Raw genomic sequence first — 20418 nt, 5'->3', positions numbered from 1 at the left:
GGCCGGGGCGGCGGGCGCAGCGCCGCGGGACGCGCCGCCGCGCCGGCTCCGAGGCATGTGCGGAACCTGCGTGCGCGCGTGCGGGTGCGCACAGGCACGGCACCGCTGCCCCGAGTCCAAAAAAGGGCACTCTCCGCGGGCTTTGCTCCGGTCTCCTCTCACGGTGCCAAGGGAGGAGGAGGGCGGGAGGAGGCGGGGGAGGGGAGAGGGGAGGAGGAAATCCCCAAACGCGGAGGGCTTTCTTATTTTATTTTATTTTTCCTCCCGAAACAAAAGGCACATGATGCGGCCCCGCTCCTCCGGAGCCGCTCCGACGCATCCCCTCCGCGCCGATTTCCAAGAAGTGCCCATAAACCCCAGCCGCCGCGATGGGTTGCTCCCCCCTTCCGCCCTCCTTCCTCCCTCCCTGCCCTCCCCTTCCCACGGCACTTTCTGGGCCGAAATCTGGATTTTGAGCGTCACGGCCCTGCTCCCGCAGCGCCAGGTTGTTCATTATTCATAGTCCGGGGCGTGTCCCGGGCAGGGGCGCTATATAGGCGGGGACCTCGGCGGCATGAGAGAACAGATGGGAGCAAAGAGTTACAGAGAGTAGAAGCAAATAGCAGGCAACAAAGAGAATAAAAAGAAGGGAACCTTGCTTTCTTAATTTATTTTTTTCCTGCTCTATTTTTCTTTTTTCTCCCCTCCACTTTCTCCTTCTTTCTTTTGTAAAGCATTTTTGGACCAAGTTTTCTTCAGACCGTCTTGACTTGGCTTTTTTTTTTTTTGATTTTTTTTTTTGATTTTTTATCTTTAATTTTTACGAGGTATTTTGTAACTTTTTTTTTTTTTTGCTCAGTTTTGTGTGTAGCAAAAAAAGAAGAAGAAGAAGAAGTTAGGGTCCAGCCAAGTGTTTGAGGCGCTCTGCAGGGAGGAGGAGGGGAGGGAAAAGAAAAGAGAAGAGAAAAAAAGAGAGAGAGCGAGAGAGAAAAAAGTTGCCTTTGTTGCCAGCCAGCTCTTTTATTATATTCATGTTACTAAAGGCAGGAGGCTGAGGAGCGAGGCCGGGCTCTGCGCGTGTGCGGTGCGTGCCCCGTGCCCCGGTGTGCCGGGAGCGTGGCTTTCCTCCCTCGGACGCTGCCCGCTGCGCGCTGCTAGCGGTGCGAGTGGCTTGTGGCTTTTCCTCCCGCAGCCTGCGCGCAGCCCCCCGCGGCGGGGTGCGCGGGCGTGCGCGCGCTGCTCCGCCGCTGCTGCGCTTGCGGCGAGGAGGGGGCGGCCCGGCGCTTACCCCCCACCCCACCCCCGCCCCGCGCGGAGCCGAGCCGCGGCCGCGCGAGTGCGTGAGCGGCCCCGGCGCGGCTCTCTGCCCCCGCGCCGCGCCGGCGCTGCGCGGCGCCCTGCGCGCCCCTGCGCGCCTCTCCGCGGCGGCGGCTCGCGGCGGCGCCCCGGTGCCGGTTGCTATGGTGCCGCGGCCCGGCGTGCTGTGGGCAGTGGCGGCGGCGGCGCTGGCGCTGCTGGCGCGGCGGGCGGCGGCGGCGGCGGCGCTGGCGGGGCCGGTGGTGCGCTGCGAGCCCTGCGACGCGCGGGCGCTGCAGCAGTGCAAGCCGCTGCAGCCCGACTGCGCCGAGCGGGTGCGGGAGCCCGGCTGCGGCTGCTGCCTCACCTGCGCGCTGCGCCTCGGCCAGCCCTGCGGCATCTACAGCGAGCGCTGCGGCGCCGGGCTCAGCTGCCAGCCGCGGCCGGAGGAGGCGCGGCCGCTGCAGGCGCTGCTGGACGGCCGCGGGCTCTGCACCAACGCCACGGCCGGCGGCAAGCTGCGGGCCTTCCTGCTGCCCGGACCGCACGCCGCAGGTAAGCAGCGGAGCCCCGGCGGGGATGGGGGTGGGGGGGCCGAAGCACGAATTGCATGCCTGCCGCTGCCGGGTTTAGGAAGCAGAAGGAGGAAAAAATAAAGTCGGAAAGTAAGTTGCACGCAGAGGGGGAGGTGCGGGCGCGCTTGCTGCAAGCGTATTCCTGCGGAAAGGTCCCCCGTGCTTGTTGCCAGCGCCCGGCTCGGCATCCCGAGCGGGATTTCGGCGTTAGGGTGCTCCCAAGCGAGCCTGAGCTCCCCTCTCCATCGCAAAACATGCCCTCCTGGCGCCGGGGTCAGGGCCGGGCTCGTTGGAAGGAGAGAAATGCTTTTTCGGAAGGAAACTAAGTTTGTCCCCTCGCGCCCTTCCCCTTCTAGGTTGTTTTTATGTTATTACTACTTTTTTCTTCTTCAACACCGATGGTGTGAACTAGAGCCTTGCAAAAGAGGCGGAGTTGCCTTTAAAAAAAAATGTGAGGGAGTTGCTCTTCGCTGGGATGGGTGCTTGGGGTTGGCACGTCCGCAGGGCTGCGCAGCGCTGAGGGAAAAAGGTTAAATCCTGGTGATTTAGCCGGAGAGTTCCTAGAAAGAGGGGACGAGAAATCGGAGAAGCCGGAGCTAACTCCTGCGCTGCAGTGCCTCTAACTCGGGACAGTGCTAAACCCAGGAAAAAACGCCAAAAAAGGAGGGGAGTAGGGGGAGTTGTTAAGTGCTTCCCTGGCTCGGAAGGTGGTTAATCAGAACAAAGCATTTGCACAAAAGTATTTTTAAGAGGAAGCTGTTTTCCCCTGCACTGCAAGTAAATGTTTGGTCCCACGAAACTTTCCCATAGCTCTTGCATGTCTTGTAAACAAGATGTTCATAGAGCGTGTTTTGTTGTGTTTTAAGAGACAGGGAAGGCTGGAAAAAGTTCTGTTAGCATGCACATTTGGAAACTTCAGAGACAGGGAAACTTGGGATTTGGATCAAGAAAGCACAGTCGCTCTGTGCAAACATTTCATTAAACTGTTTGCTAACCAACAGCAAGTATGTTAACATTTATTTAATAGAAAAGTGTGTCAAAAGGCTTTCCACTGTTTGCGTTTTTAAAAAGCCTGGCGTTTTTCTGCTGGGCTGCAGGGACTCTTTGGCTGGCCTCTCCTTAGCTGTGCAAGAGGAAGTGGCACCAGAGCTCCAGCTAACTGGCTGCTCTGGCAGTAGGAGATGCCTTATTATAATTATTTATGTGCTGCTCCCAAGCTGTGACAATTTGAATGAGCGAGGGTTCAAAGGTACTCATTGAAATTTTAAATCTCGTCGGAACATGGAGCAACTTCCTTCATCCGCTGAACTTGGCTTTACATATTCATCCTTCAGATGAATCAAAAAGCGAGGGGAAGCCTCCCTCCAGGTAGCTGGGACTCGTCACTGAGGTATCGTTTTGGAACGATGACTGTTGGGAAGGGGGAAGGCAGAGCTGTGCTTTAGTTCCCTGCTGAAAATCTTTGCGTTTTGAGCCGAAGAGTGGAGATGCCGAGTTCCTGTTTGTGCGCTCTTGGCTTGGGGAGCACGCCTATTTTGAAATCAGTTGGAGCTCTGATCGCTTAAAAAGTGGAAAGCGGGTCCCTTACAGTTCCCATTCAAGGACTGAATGCCAAAAACTCCGTGTTGGAGGAGGGAAAAATAGTCTGAACCCGTGTAACGAATTGTGCCCGCCTCTTTAGGGGGACCTCTAGAGTTTCAGCTCTAAATCCAGCACTCAGTAACTGAGATTCGCATGTCACACACACTTTCGGGGCAGGGCCAGACCCTCTCCCTGACACATAGCTAGGTCCTGCATCATATGCGGCACTTTCTGTCATTACTGATTTACAGAAATTGCTGAAAAGTGGCATGGGCAGTGCACATTACGCTAGCTTCTTAATTCCAAATATAGTGACTTAATTTACAGTTCAGTTTTCTGGACACTAAAATGAGATGATGTCGTGTGTGTACGCAACCCTTCTAGTCTGTTTTCTAAAGGAGGGCAAGTAACTTTTTCACAGAGCACTTTTGTTTCCATTAGGACTGGATGTAAAGCTAACATGGCACCAGGTTTTATAGGACTGACTTGACAGAGTGTGCTTCACAGATTAAAATGTGACATTAAACCAGTTCAGAACTCACATGTAAGAAATGCTGTCTAGGCACGAGGGTCTGAATAAACCGCGAAATGACCAGCCTGGTGATTATTCAATGCACGTTAAGAATACTTTCTACCTATTTTTGGTAGACCTGGTAAACTAATGAATGGGACTGATTGCAGAAAACCTGGTAGGCAGATAGTATTTATATATAGGAGATCCAGATTTTCTAGCGTTCTATTGTATCACCTCTTGCACGTTTCATTGCGAGTGTGGAAAAAAATACCACTGTTCAAAAACAGGACATTAAACCGCCAGAAATATGTTCAAATACCGCTGAGAGTCTGACTTAAACCCACAAAAGCCAGGAAATTTAGACTTAAGACTTAAACTTCCTTAATCCATTTGCACTGGGAGTTGGATTTTCCTGGTCAATTATGTCCATTGCCAGCAGTGGCTACACTAAAACCACTGGCTCCAAGATGTTAACTCTGATCCCTCCTCCTCCTCCTCCTCCTGTTCCTCCCCTGTGCCTGTGTATTGCTGGGGCCACTGAGCTGTGTGTTTAAATACTTTGACTCCATGGTTCGACATGACCATGGCCTTTCAGGTTTAACACTGAGTTTCTTGGCTTTTGTGGTATTTCAGTGAGCTGGCGAGTATAACTTTAATATAGATTTTCAGCATGTTCCTTGCACATCGGTTATCACTGTACACTCCCAGGACCATTTCCTTAAGAAAAAGAAAAGAAAAGTGGCCAGCAGCCAAGGTACTGAAATGCAGCAGCAACTAGCGTGACTTAGCGGGTAGGAAGATACGAACTTAAAATATTCCACGGAGGAAATGCAGCCAGTTTCAGTTGCACTGCAAGTCTCCTAGGAGAGAAATGCAGTGTAGACAAATACCTCAGAAAGTACAGGAACACTGTGCTCATGCAGTATTTAGGAAAAAAGTATTTCTCCTGTATTTTTACGGATGGTAGTTTAAAGAGAAAATATTTTTAAAGCCCGTAATGAAAGCAGATGTTTGTCCTTTGACACCATTACAGAATGAATGGCGATTTTTTTCCCTGTTTTGTGCACCTAGAAATATTTTTGAGGACTAAAATTAATAACGAAAAGCAGTGTTAAAAATTGTTAATTAGAACCACCAAACTCAACCTGGTAGAATTTCTTTTAATAATGCTTTTTTTCTTAATTACTTTCCCAGGGAAGACAATCACACCAAAACCAATAAGTTCCACAAGTTAGTTGTATTTAATTAAATTCCACTAAATCTGCTCTAGGTCAGGAATAAATTATTCGGATACTTTGCATGTCCCGCATTGGTGAAGTTGCTAACAGAGTTCTGATGCAGGTCCAAACCCTGGGAACTGTCAGGTCATGGTACAAAGCTGCCCCCATCTGGTGGCAAACCAAAAAACTTCAGCATAAAGCAAACAGCAAGACATCTGAGCATCAGCGATTTAAAAACGCTATGAAATCGAATTAATATGAAGAGCTTTCAAATAATTAATTAGGAAGGGTGTATATGCAGTAGCACTTTAAAGATTTACAAAGTGTAAAGAGTTTCTTCATTTATAAAAGTCATCACTGTTCTTAGCAGTAAAGATGCTGTTGCATGCACAATACTAAATTGTTCATGGTTTTATATATCGTTATTTTGTAAATAAAAATTAAGAATATAGACTAATTGAGTGGTCTTGACTTAACTGGCAGTTGGTTAACATTTCTTCTTCACTGATTTTTTTTCTACTTGAAGGAAATTCCAGTGATTCAGAAGAAGACCGGAGTACCAGTAGCATAGAAAATCAGGCCATCCCAAACTCTCACAGGGTGTCAGATTCCAAGTCGCATCCACAGCACATCAAAATAGATATCATCAGGAAAGAGCAAGCCAAAAATACACAACGCTACAAAGTGGAATATGATTCGCAAAGTACAGATACACTGAATTTCTCTTCTGAATCCAAACAAGAGACTGAATATGTAAGTATTTTTGTAAACAGAAATGTCTTTTCCTGCATGTGAGTGTGCACACAGGTGTATGTGTGTGCGCGCCTGTGCATGTGGTGCATTTGACAAGGTAAATTAAAAAAAAAAAAAAAAAGAAAAAAAAGAAGATAGTGATAATTATTGTAGCCATTTAGGAAATTCTGGCTGATACTGGTTTGACCAGTAAAACTATAGATTTGCAAATGCAGATGATCAGCAGACCGAATAGATCATGTTCATAAAACATAGAGGCCTCGTGCATTGATGTTTACATTGACTTTTAATACGATTTTTGGTAGTGGATTCTTCGCAGAAGTTCTTTACACCTACTATTACGCATTTGTACTTGAGGGTTCAGAATTGGCTTAACAGTATCGTCATTAAGCGTGGCTGCAAGCAGCATTATTTGCTTGCAATAAGGCAGAAGAGGGAAAGGCTTCCCATTCAGCGGTATCGTGCTCCCGCTCCGTGGCGCGCGTCAAGGAAGAGAAACGTAGCTAGTTTTGCTACCGACGGTTTGGCTAGTCGGTATTTGCGCGGCATGCAGAACGCCGCCTCCCTTCGCAGTTTCTGTGTGGTCCCGCTGCATGAACAGGTAATGGCTCACCAGCGCACAGTGCGCAGCAGGGGGACTGCCGGGTGACCTGGAGGAGAGGATGCTCGCTGTCTGGGAACTTCTTGGCCGATAAGCTGGTTATTCTCGTGCCTGTGCCGGATGGCGTTAAAAATAATTGCCGCGTACGCTTTGGCATTTCATCAGGAGAGGCGTGATGGAACCAGATACAGTTTCCCATCTGCAAAAGAAGGTTTCAATACCAGCATACAGCAGAAAGTTCTGTCCGAAGGGGATGTGGCCTCGCAAGTTAAAACAGCAAGGTTGATAATACTGCATGCTCAGTTTGTCCTCTATTCTAGTGAAAATACTTCTGTGTCTGAGTTTCAGCATATCCTTCTTCCAAAAACATAAAAATAAACCCTTTATAGTAAAGGAATCAGCTTTGGTAGCACTGAGGAAATAAGGTCCCGGCCTTAACCAGCAGAAGCATTTCTCCTTATGTGGTAGTCTGGACTCATGTGTAAAGGCCCGCAAAACTGCTTAACAAAACCGCTCGTGGCTGTAAAGACCAGAAATAAGTCCATCTGGGACACATGCCTTTGTAAGCAAATGCCTTTCTAGCTGTGTCCGTATGTTTGCTTTTGATATTGATCTCTCTGAAGCCTACTTGAAGTCTACTTCAAGAAAAAAAAAAAAAAAAAAAAAAAAAAAAAAAAAAAAAAAGTAGCTCTTTCTGTAGGCCTATCTGGGGACCAGGTCTCTGGAAGCGGGTGATCTGCAGTCAGTGCATCTGAACAGTTTGCAGTTTTGTTCGTTTAAGGAGCTGCCAATAAGAGCAGCAGCAGTTTAAAGAACATGTTCAGAGCTTGTGAGATTGATACTGAAAGAAAAAGTATGAAAGCTGCAAGGAAGGTATTTGTTAACCAAACCAAAAAAATCAATTTTAAACTTCAGTAGGCCTGCTGGGCCTGTGTGCTTTCAGACACTCAGATGAAAGGCACTTTATATGAGCAAACTATTAATATTGCTACTTGAAAGTATAAATATCATTACTTCACTAATTAAGAAGTGCACCAATGAGCCTTTGTGTTGTTACAGCAACTTAAACATTTTAAATCCACGTAACCATGCGAAGGATTTTTTTCAGGTCTGCGTTTAAGGAGTGGATTGGTGGATTGAGTCAATAATACGCTCAAACAGGAGCAGAGCTAAGCACAGAATTTGCAGGCTGTAATTCTTGAATTCTAATCCCACTGCTGACACTGACTGCCTTCTTGGCAAGACTGACCTCTGGCACATCTTGAACTCCTCTGCTCCTGGTTTTCTGCCTGTAAAAAGGGACCGGTAATGCTGTACTCCCTACCTCAAAGGGCTGCAGTGAGAAATAATTAGCTGGCATTTGAGACACGCTCTTAAAAGTGCTTCTGTAAGTTCTTTTTATCTCAGTGCCCTAAAGCCGCACTATTGTCCTCCTTTTGCAGATGTAGAAACTGATGCAAAAAGCGACTGACCTATCTCATGAAAATATCATGTGCAACCATTCATTTGCATGACTGCATCTGTTTGGTCCAGCTGAAATCTGGAATCGGTGTCCAACATTATATTACTTAGACTCTACTTAGCTAGAGACAGAGAGGGAGAAAGATGTTGCACAGTATTTTTATGTATACATATACAATGTGCAAGACTGCACATTTTCAATTAAATCCATTTCATTTGAGCTTTTGGATCCAGCATCACCACAAAAATAAATGGCATTAAGGAAGAATTACTGAGTGGTTTATTTCCAATTCCCTGCCTCCTTTCCCAAAATAAGGTGTTTGTGTGATCAACCTGTACACTGGTTAGGCCTTCCCTTTAGGTATAAGTGGCTGTGATTACAACTGGAAATACCAGTCTGTGCCTGAGCATAGCATAGGGCATTCAGTGTTTAGAAACCAGTTTATCCTTAAAGCATAATCTCAAAATTTTACTTGTGAATGGTCTGCTTTTGACATTTCTAACCATTGCTTTGTTTTAATAGAGTATTTGGGTTTCATGCTTCTTCTGATTAAAAGATTTACTAAACTCTTGTGTGAAAAGCAGCATTTGAAAATGAAATTTCATTTGTGCTTTCTAAACCATCCTCATTAACAGGGTCCCTGTCGTAGAGAAATGGAAGACACATTAAACCACCTAAAGATCCTGAATGTCTTGAGTCCTAGGGGTTTCCATATTCCAAATTGCGACAAGAAGGGGTTCTACAAGAAAAAGCAAGTAAGTACAGTGTCTTGGTCACTTCAGGGAATACATTTTACTTTTATGCGTTTTTGCTGAAGGCGTTGCATAGCATTTTACTGAGGTACTCATTTAATCCCACTTTTAGGACCTGATCTTATAGCACTGAACCTTGTCAAGTGGGGACAGTGTTTTTATTTGGTGTTGGTCATGACAACAGATTAATTTGTGAAACTTCATACCTAATCACACATGGGTTGGCTGTTGTCCTAGATACTAATGCCCTTCAGTTTAAAAAAAGCAATGCCTCTGTAACAACCCACAGAGCTAAATGTTGCAGTCACCATATGACTGCAATAGATCAATGCTTTGAATTGTAAATAGCTGCCTGAGAGTTCCTAGAAGAACTGGGTTAGATCATATTACAAAAAGCAACTTGAGAAAGGCATATATCTGCCCTTTATATGCTGCACAGATCACTTCCAAAATCCAGGTCATGTTATCATGAAAGTGATACATTTAGCAGTTACTCTGCAGCAAGGGTGGCTTCTCAGCCCTCTTTGGTTTTCCATTTGCATTTGGCTCTGGGGTTGTGACCTTTCTTGACAAATGCAGACCCAAACAGCAGGTATTCCTGCTGTAGCTGGGTCCGGATTGAACGACTGCATCGCTCTCCACTCAGTGCTGCCCTTGAAGCTCATTCTGGAACTCGGAACAGTGCAAATTATATCATACGAATCCTTTGCTTAGTGTACACATGTCGTATAATCCCAGTATTTAGTCAGTGTCCTGCCCCCAAATGTATTTCTTGGTGTAATTCAAGCAATTCTTGAATTTCAAAGATTCTTTAAGATTTTCCTCACGGCAGGCCTCTGTAAGGAAGGATTTTTTTTGTGGACCATCTTTTGTCTGCCATTTGGGTTTACATAAGTCAGCCGCCTCCTTTGTATCTCTGGTAACTGCAGGAGTGACTTACTCAACGTGCTATTAGCTAATGCAGTTTCTTAGGTGGAGGTGAGAGGCCAACCTCAGACCAGACGACCTCGTTTGAAGAAAGGTGTCCCTCTGTTTTTTGGCTTCCCGCTTTCTTAGAAATAGTCTTTCCTTTTCTGTTTTTTCCTTGAGCTCTGCAATAAGCAAACAGTGTCAGGTGGGGTGTTCGCAACAGGCGCTGTGGGTCCCAATATTCGCTTTTGCCATCAGTCCTGCAGTGACTCTGCAGTTTGACCTTGGCTACACGCTGCCGAGCTCGTCTGTCCGCCCGAGCTTTTCCCGAGCAGGTGGTGATACTCCCCGGCAGGGAGAGTTTCTTTTCCTTGCCTGGAGTTTTGAGTCCCCCACGTCAATTCTCGTGCCGTTGTGCGTAGATGAGCTGCCAGTGATACTCAAACCCCTGCCTGCATTTGTTCAGAAAATGCTGTGGACTTCTGCACGAGCTGCTCTGTGGAGCAAGGCTAGCCCTGTGCTTTGTGGCTGTGCCCAGAAGCATTACGTAGCTACTTTAGAACAGCATATAATTTAATTACATTCAAGACGCACAAGTGAATCATAGTCCTTATCCTCCAGTAGGTAGTACAGAAGACCACAGATTGATATTTACTTTGTTCAGTCGATCTTTCATCTGTCTTTAGGTTCTAAGGGCTTTGCTTCATCAGCAGTAAGGTTTGCGCACTCTCTCTGGTGCATGAATAATAAATTAGATCCACAACAAACATGTCAAGGTGCATTACGTGCAGTGATAGTTCTGCCACTGAGGTACTCGTACACTCTTCCTCTCCAAAAAAAAAAAAAAAAAAAAAAAAAGGAAATAAGGATAGTATACCCTCATGCCATTCTTAGTCTTTACTCCTGGATAAGATGATAATGTGAAACAAAGACGTGCTTTTGCAGTCTGGGTAGTATTCAGTCTATTTGGAGACTTTGCAAGTGCTTTAGGAAAGGTTCCTGCACTAAATGTAACAGTCTGTTGGGGCAGCAAAGATGCAGGGGCAGTTTCATACGTGGCTAGCCTTGTCAAATGGTGTGCCAAGTTACACAAGTCGCAGTGGTAGTTTAAGACAGCTCAGGATTTTCTAAGAGATTCTCCCAGGTAAAGCTCATGTAGTCTACGTTAAATGCAATTTGAGTTCTCTTCTAAAAGAGCCAACTTCAAATAACTTGAATCAACCCTTGATACAGGCTTTCATATCATGTAAGGCTTAGGGAGCACAGGATGAAATGAAAAACAATGTATTTATGTTGCCCTTCTAAAATTAATTGCCAGGAAAAAAGCATCAATTTAAGAAATAAGTGACTCCTGGCCAGACTGGATTCACTGTCCATGAGACAGCACAATGATTGTATTCATTTATTTTTCTTTCTGGAGCATCAAAATATAGATCTGATATTTTGGGAACTGTAAGCAGGTGTCGAACTGAGTAACAGAATGCTAGGCTATTTCATTGATATTCTTCATTGCTATTATTAGCAGCATTTGATCTGTAGTTCAATTATATCCCACTGAGACAACAAAATTCGGAATAATGTTAGGAAAGAGACAATAAGGCCATCAAAGAAGAGCTCACGAAGTAGGCATTTTTAATTCTGGAAACACTGGCCACTTTCCTGGATCTGTGAAGTTCTGTGGTTGGATGTTCATTTCAGTGCACAATTCCTGTGCAGTCTTCACAAAGTGCTGTCATGGGTAGGTTAAAGCCTGATAAAATAGTTAGTTCCTTCCCAAAACAGCTTCACTGCCATACAGCAGTACTCACAGTATTGTATTGTTGAATGTTTGGATCAGGTATTAGGAGTGAGAACCACTGTATTTTCTCCTTGACTCATCTTTGGACTTTGTGACCCCGCACACTGTTTCACAGGCAGATAGATCTGTTTCTCCTCCTTGTGCAGTCAGCTCCTGAGGACTGGAACTACACTGGGTTAAATTACATAGTGATTTACAAAATAATGGGTCCTCATGCCTTGATTTAATGTCATATCTCAAGGGAATTGTGATAGACAAGTTCACATTAATGCATGCTCTTAAATAAATTACCTTTTCAAAGACAAATTGTATGTTTTGTGGATGCATGTACACGTGTAGTCCAATATACAGATATCTCAATACAGAACCAGGCAATGCACTGCAGGCCAAAACCTAAAGAGATGTACTTTAGAAGGAGTAGAATGGTGATGTAGGTGTGTGTGCGACAGGAGGAATCTGATAAATTATGACTACTCTGTCTCATTCATGAGGCACTTTGCATGTTAGTATAATCTGCCTTCCTGGTCATTTGCTCTTCCAACCAAGTTGAAAGCAGCTGTTTTTCATGACCTTTGTGGTTGTCTGGAAATTGACTTTTCAGGAACCACCATAGGGGGTAATTTTCATAAGTGAGACAGATTTTAAGAGCATAAATTTATCTGTCAAGCTACAGCAAGAACAATATTTCAGACATGGTGTTTATATATAAACTTCTTTTAAAAAATCAGACCTATTAAAATTTAGATTTCTTTATCTTAACAAATCACCCATGTAAGGCTGTACTACACAACTGTGGTGTGAAGGTGTATTTATATGAAATATGTTTATACAGGCACGTTTCTGCCTCCAGCATGAAAAAAAAAGTTTTAATGAAATTAGAATTATCTTTGAATTGCCCCATACTCTTCTACTGGAGCCAGATATTCACATAAACGTGAGTTGGCAATGTTCCACTGAAAACAAAGTTGGGCTTGACAGGAGCCAAAACGGCCTGAGGTGTACGTCAAGGCTGTCTGCAGTCTGTTCCAAGATATCACAATTGTAGCTCCATGGAGACTTCTGCGCTGACCAGGAATTAAGTGGGATACCATATGCTTTGCTGTGCCCCAAGAATGCCTCCGCGCCACTTCTTTGCGGAAGGCCGAGAGGCAGGTGGCATAAAGCTGGCAGCTGGTGTTTCTATCAGAAGTAATTATTGGCTCCACTGCTTGGGCAGTTTTCCAGCTCTTCTGAGCTTCTGAAGTCATATATAAGAGCTGAGTGGAGCCTTGAAGTTTACGTGGAGTACAAAATTCAGAAGAGTGATTTTGTTGTTGTTATTGTGAATTATCCATCATTTCAGTAGCGAATGCAAGCTAGCCATCTCGGGATAAAAGCGTCCCCTTTGAACCACAAGTGCTCTGCTATTGACAGCATGACTGAGCAAGTAGTACAATATCACAGATTGGAAAAGGTAAATTATTTCTCTGTTTCCTCATAGACAGAATGTTATTTCAGCTGCAGAGCTCTAATTCACATGGTCTAAGGGGCTTCATTTTCTCAAATGGATTGTCCAAAAGAAATAAAAAATTCTTAATAGTAAAGAATATGTTCCTGCAGACTAACTCTGTGATAATATTTAATTCCAAAAATTGATTATGTGACTGTGAAAAGCGATCGTCACCCTCAACTGTGTGAGATAACTTTAATTGATCATTTGTTTTGACAGTGATGCAAGCCTGTGAATCAGCGAGAGTTGTGTAACATACTTCATATAGTACTTCTAAAAGGGGAAGATGTGTTACTATTATTAGTAGAAGTGTAGTTTCATCGCCCGAGCACCAGGCTGGCAGCCAGAAACCCTGCCTTCTAATTCTGGCTCTGTCTGTGCTTGTGGTCTTGGGAAAAACAACCTCAGAATTTCTGCCTCAGTTTCCTTATCTGTAAAATTTAGATCATGCAAAGGCTTTTGTTTATGAATTACTTCATTCTGCACATGAAGAATTTAAGGTGCTAAATGTTAATACAACTTCAGCTAGAGTCTAATCCAGCCACCACTGAAGTTAAAGAAAAACTGCCCATTGACTTTAGTGAACTTTGGGCAGCTGTTCACTGAAATCCTAGAGAACATTTGCAAGCCCTAGTCAGGCTCATGAAACAAAACAAAGCATACATTGATTTCATATGTAAAGGTTTGCTTTGGAAAACGAACTGAACAGATAGCCAGAACTCAAATACAACTAACCATATAGTTTAGCAAATTATTAATGTTTCTCTTCTCTCAATAGGCTTGTACTTCTTCACCTTCTCTTAAAATAAGCCAATATTTACTTTAAGCCTGATCTTATAATCCTGCTGTCAGAATTGCCATTCATTCACATAGGACTATTGAGGAAGGACAGCAAATCCAAAGAAAAGAAGGCACTATTATTTCTGCATTAGACTTCCTACTCAAAAATGTAGCACAAAGGTAGATTTATTTTCAGTTGTGGTGATCCACTTATTTCATGTACTCTAAAATAGAATAAGAAAGATAGAAGCAAACATTCTAGGGGCAAAGGAGTCTGCCCAGCAAAATGATCTTTGCAAGGGCTGTGGAAACTTGGGGTCCCATTATGGTGGCAAGTTCAAGATTTTTTTTTTCTAATACATGATTTGTTCCTGTCTCACAAGTTCCTAGTGATGTCTGTCTGTGTTAATCTCTGCTGCCACAAATTAATAGGCTCAGGGGCCAATTTGCTGGTGTGGCCAGTCCCAGGATTTGCGCATATTCACGTTTCTGTCCTATCCTGAGATCCTGAACTGGAGGTGGAAAGGGTCCAATACTTTTGGCAGTATGTGAGGCCCAGCACTTAATTGGTGTTTCCCAGTGTGTCTGCACCTGGAAAAGATACTTTGTTTTGTGAGCATGGCCATATCACATGAGAGAGCAGGCACCTGTATGAGGCTCTGGAGAACAGTGCAGTTGAGTGGTAATGGCAAAGTTTAGCTGGCCTGTGGTAAACCCATGGCCAGTACCCTACCTATGCTTCAGAAATGCTTTAATTGCTGAGAGAGTAATCTCAGAGGTAACACGTAGTTTGAGAATCACAAGGTATATGCATAGGCTACTGTTGTCTTTTGAAAAAGTAGTTCCATGCTCCAAGTAAAATTCTCAAAGTGGAAGAATTATATAAATAATCATCTAATCTAGTCTTGCTTGTATGATAGCTTTTAGAGTATTGAAGGGCATAAGTGGCTTCAGCCTGTCTGGCCTGTTCTTGCTTCAAGTTCACAGTACAACAGATCCAGTTGCAAACTTTGGAAGGCTTGGTAGGCTTGTGTCACCTCCTGCTTTGAATGTCTATCCTGACTCAGTGATCTTTTCTGTTAGTATTTGCAGTGAGCCCTCTATTGTCAAACCTCAAATCTTCAGCTGACATAGGTGGAGTCTCTGCCTCAGCCAGGAGGTTGACCATGGAAAACATAGTAAGACATCCATGTCTGTGCAGAGGAGTGGGTTCACCCTTTGTGTAGGTGACAACCTTGCAGAGTCTCAGAGATACCTGTAGGCTGAACTGGGCCCAGAGTTACATGAAGAATATACCCTACAGGATGTTATCTCCTTTAGTCTGTTTTTTTTATCACTCTGGTTTCTTGGGGAGACCATTAGTTAGTTCATGGCAGACCTGTTTATCTATTTATTTAGTGCATTATTATTTCTGAAGTTTTTGTCCACTTATTTTCTTGTTTAACGGTAGTTTCAGATTGGTTAGTATTGTTAGCAGATTCCACAAGGCAACTGACTTCTAAAGTTGCCTTAGGTTATAGACCTAATACATAAGCAACATTATTTATAGGAAAATACACATGTAAAGTTCTAATATATACCTAGCAGTTGTTGAAGTGATAACTCCGTTACAGAGGGATTCTGTATCTGTTAATAAATGTCAACTACAGTACTGAAATTCCTCTGGAAAGCAGATGCAAGTTACGGGTGTTTATTGCTGCAAGAGCTGTCTTTGCCAAACCCGTGCTTTAGCGCAGAACAAATCTGTGGGCCTTCTTTTCCAAAGAAGGGTCCCAGTCATCAGCCCATACTTTTGTAAATAGTCCTTGTTCAGCAGAGGACAACTGTGCCGCCTAGTCTAATAGGGAGCAGTTCAAAAGACTGGGGTTTTGGGGGCAGTTCTTAGAGCAGGTTTATTGTGAGATAATTAAACCCAAAATAGTGTACTGATGGAGACAGTGGCTTTATCCTGTCCTGCTTTGTGGTGGAAACACAGCTTCTACTTAACAGCAGCAATGTCAGATATGACCAAGATACAGTTAATGCAACTATGAAATGAGTAGCAATCCCTGCGGTGTAAAGCAGAGCAAAGAAATAAAACTAACTGGGTTTTACGTTCTGTTTCAGTGCCGCCCATCCAAAGGCCGAAAAAGAGGTTATTGCTGGTGCGTGGATAAATACGGACAGCCGCTTCCTGGATACGATGGAAAAGGAAAAGGAGACGTCCACTGCTATAACTTGGAAAGCAAGTGAGGAGGTAGAGGCTGTCTCTTCTGGCGCCTGTGCGTGGCAGTTCGATGTATCGGAGACCTTGGAGGGGCTGGGCAAACACCGTGGACTGCATTGCACGTGGAGCTCTGCATCCTGCCTCCTGCCTTGCCGGGGGATCCGCTGGCTGTGTGGACTCCGCAGCTGCACCCCACCACTGACACGCTTCGGGCTCCCTGTAGCACGTGTAGGGAGCTCTGACTTCCCAAGTAAATCTGCACTATTGATACCCAGAAAGAAAAAAAAAAGAAAAAAGAAAAAAAAGGCACTTCAGAATGGATTCAGGGAGTCTCCACTGACTTTTTAAAGAACGGCCTGTGACCAATTTGATCCCGAAAGATACTGTGTTTTATTTTAAAGAATTTATAGATTGTAAGCTTGTAAAAGTATTAAAACAACAACAACAACAAAACCGCAAGGATTTAAAGTTTAAGCTTTTTTACAGGTCTGACGGGAAACTTATCTTCACGGGTAAAATGTTTTATAAAAATCTCAAAGAACTTTTTAAAGAAACGTATTTCTAAAATAAAGACATGGCTATTTTTTCTGTAAAATATATTATGAATATTCTGTTAGTCTGTATTTAATATAATTGTTTTTTAATAAACTTTTATTTAAATGTAACATGTGAATACCAAATATTACACGATAATTTTAGCGTAAACTTATGTATGCAAAGAGAAACTGAGGGGATGGGATGATTTACAGCTATGTATAGATTCATATGCATACACACTGATCTATTATAGATGATGGAAATGGATTTATGGAGTGAAGAAAGTATTTCCAGAAGAGGTTAAATTTCCTCATTTGAGATAGCTACAACTACCAAGATAATTTTTTTAAGTGTGTTTTTTTCCCCCATTTTATTGGTATTTCTAACACAACCATCACTGAATTATGCCACTGGAAAGAATTGACAGTTGCACTGAAGCTCTCTGTAAAGCATCCTTCTGTCTGTCCTTTGCTTCAGTTAGTGCAACAGGGCTTAAATTTCCTTGTTCCTTCAGAACTGCCCATGTTAGCATAAAATACTCATGGACAAAAAGTTGCCATTGCAGTACGACTCTTTCTGTTTGCTTATTTATTTTTTAAGAGCCTGTATCTATTCTCTGTTGTCTCAGTATGCTCTACCAAAGCACATATTTGGGGCGAGGAATGTCTGTTCAAGCGAGTGCCAGCAAGGTGGGGGATTGCGGACCCCGCTTTGAGACCGGCGCGCTTCGTTTTGCGCTGCCGCACGATCGTTGCTTCCTTTGACGCTGGCAGAAGGCATTTGCCCGCCTCCGGGCGTAGAGTAAGAACCGTCGGGTTGAAATATTTGAACTGGTTCTCTGCCGTGGTGTTACATGTCCTTTTAATCACAAGCGTGTTGGTTTTGTGCTGATAATGCGATGCTTTCACACGAGGAAGTCTTTGGCACCGATTTGAGGCTGTTTGTTGAACTTTATGACAAATCCTGTATGACAATGAAATTTGGATAAGGAAAAGCAGCCTGTGAAATGTAACATCTCTCTTGGAAAGTAATGCCATATTTTGTATGTGTATTTATTTATATATTTTATATAAATATTTTATATATTTATATAAATATATAATATATTCCTTTATGTGTCACTATAAATGTTTGCTGTTGCTGTAGGAAAAAAAGAAAAGAGCCCATCAGCACCCTAACGTCCTGGTGGATGGGGAGCCGGGGGCGAGTTCAGAGCCGTATCCCTGCCTCAGGGCTTTCCAGCGACCGGGGCCGAGGGCTCGCGCGGGGGCCGCTGGCGCGGAGGGGAGCCCCGGCGAGAGGAAACTCGCGGGGGGACTCAGGGCTGCGGCCGCCCTCGCTTTTCCCGCTGCCTCCTGGCTGCAAACCCGCAGCCGCAGGAAGGTTTTTAACGTGCAGCTTGTGGGATCGAGGCGGTCGAAAGCTTTCCCCCGAAACACGGTAGCTGAGCCGCCCGGGGGGGCGTTCTGCGCAGCTTCCCAGTTTCTCTCCCATGGAGGAAGCTAATGTCATCGTTAAAACTGCAATTTTAACCCTGAGGAAGAATAAGGAAAATATCTAGAGGTGAGGCTTAGTCCAAGCTAGTGCAGACTTCCCAACAGATGGTTGCAGAAAACTTTGTGAGATGAAGATTTATTGCATTTTTTTTTTTTTAACCACTATTGCAAATACAGTGCCTGCAAAGGCTGGTTGGCAAAAATACTATTTTTTTTTCTTTTTTTAAGTTATTAATCAGTTCCTCTCAAGTAGTGTCACATGAGGAAGAAAACTACATATAGCAGCATTTGGACGCTATAGATATGAAAATAAGGATCAGATTCGTGAAAATTAATCTGTATTTCACCATTTGACTTACAAGAAATGTTTTAATAACTCATGGCAGTATTTCTGATCAGTGTTTTTTGTTACATTTTTAAGCTTTTTATATTTTGCGCCCACATTAAATAGATATAAAAGACATATTGGCCAATAAAGTTTCTTGAACAGTGCAAAATTCTTTAATCTACACAGAGCACCAGCTTTATTTTTAAAAGAATACGTCTTAAGGAACTCAAACTTCTTGATTCAAGCAAACAGTTTGTCACAGGAATTGGAAAAAAAAAAAAAAAAAAGATTCAGCTACTTTAGTGGTGCTAATGAATCCAGCCTTCTGTATGTAACATATTAGACATATAGCCATAGGAAAAAGATACGAATTTCTGTATGGTTGTGCAAATCAATTTGGTTATCTTGTTTTCAATAGATGCTTTTAAAACAAAGACACTGTTAAAAACTAGCAAATAAAATGTTTCTCGTGTGTAAGTTAAAGTTCCCCCCTTGTTCAGAAATTGCCTGTTCCATGCTTTGTATGAGCACAGTTACTTGCATGAGTATTGGACACTTCCCATCAGGTGCCTGACGCGCCCCACAGCTGGCATTCTCGGTATGAAATAAAATAACCTTACTTTCACCCCTAAACCACACTCATTAAAATGAAGAGGAACAGTGGTGGCTTTTTTTCTTTCTGGGGTTTTGTTGTTGTTGAACGTTACTATTTCCACGAAGACAAGGGGTCAATTCAACAAACACGTTACATGTCATTCAAAGGTTTTTCTCGTGGCTGTGGGAGTCAGGCTGCACAATTAGTGCCTCATTCATCAGAAATACTTGTGGGCTGCAGTTAAGCAGGAGAATGTGAGCAATATCAAGCAATCGGATGGGTCAGTATCAGTTCAGGGGAAGAGCTCCTTTCCCTCTGCCTGAGGACTTTTTGGTTTTGGTGGCAGAAATGGAACGGATGCACTAGAAAAAGATCTGCTGTTTTGGTGCCTTCGATTCTTCATTTTTTATCAAGTAAACATTTGTCAGCTTTTTTTCTTAGTTTGAACAAGGTCTTTCAAGAATCTGAGGCCATCCAGGTGAATAGTGTGACGTCTCAGAAAAATCTGTAACTTCTAACATAGTTTACACGGTAAATATTTGCACGGCAACACAAAAGCACAAAAGCTTAATGTATATACTGCAAAAGTTGCTGTTCTTTTTTTTTTTTTTTTTTTTTTTTTTTTTTTTTTTTTTTGCGCAGACTTCAACACTAGATGCGACATGGGTACCATATGTAGCCCATATTGATGTGGTAAGTATTTATTTTAACCAGAGTAATAAATAGTTGCATAAATTCCTATAACTGACCAGAATGTAAGTTAAAGCTGCCTGCAGGCAGCTCTATTATCTTTCCAGCTATTTGAGAAAGTTCCCTTTTTTAATGGACCTACTGTGCTATAGTCTTTTGAGCTCAGAATATCCTTTTCCCCCTTTTTGGCATGCACACGCTTCAGGGCAAAATGTTAGCTATTTGTGCACAGGGGAAAGGAGGCTTCAATGAATACCAAAACCACAGAATTAATTAGTTTTTAGTACAGTCTGAACTTTTTATGACTAAATTCCATAGAAACCTTAACACAGCATAATTCTTCATTGAACTGAGCCCTAAATTTAAGTAATGGTTTTACAAATCTTTGGGGAAATCATTTTTTGGTATCTCTAGTCACTCTTTAAAATTGTGTAACCCAGGATGGCTCCACAGAGATTTTATGTATTAGCAATACAAATTATATTTAAAGTTTGAAAAGTGCTGAGCCATTTTCCTGGATGCCAAAGCTTATTAGTATTTCAAATGAAATGTTTATATGGGTAGCTGTTTTGTATGTAGGCCTGCTGTGCGTTTAAAAACTCTTCACATCTATTAATTTCTGTGAGCTATGTTTGCTTTCTGCGTCAGAAAGGATTATTTTTTTCTTCCCCCCCCCCCAAATTTTTCTAAAAGAGTTCCAAAAGACTGGAGTATTCCAAGAGCAAGCTTTCTGTGGTCACTATCTGTAGTAAGTTTTTCATCTGCAAGCGTGTGAAATTCATTCTGTTTAAGACCAGTAGAGGAGTAATGTTTTGCTATGATCAGTGGACCTGTGCATCTTCTTCTAACTGGAAAGC

At 43.4% G+C, this 20418-nt stretch overlaps 1 protein-coding gene across 1 annotated transcript; it reads left to right on the top strand.

Annotated features, from left to right (window-relative positions):
• The first annotated feature begins 1439 nt into the window (after positions 1-1439).
• IGFBP3 (insulin like growth factor binding protein 3) lies at positions 1440-18936 on the top strand. Its single transcript, XM_062569609.1, has 4 exons — positions 1440-1830; positions 5692-5918; positions 8617-8736; positions 15816-18936. The coding sequence occupies exons 1-4, from the start codon at positions 1440-1442 to the stop codon at positions 15939-15941; spliced, it is 864 nt and encodes a 287-aa protein (XP_062425593.1). The 3' UTR covers positions 15942-18936.
• The last annotated feature ends 1482 nt before the right edge of the window (positions 18937-20418 follow it).

This window comes from Rhea pennata, chromosome 2 (genome assembly GCF_028389875.1).
Source record: "Rhea pennata isolate bPtePen1 chromosome 2, bPtePen1.pri, whole genome shotgun sequence".
Taxonomy (NCBI): Eukaryota; Metazoa; Chordata; class Aves; order Rheiformes; family Rheidae; genus Rhea; species Rhea pennata.
This window is presented reverse-complemented; position numbering and strand designations above follow the sequence as displayed.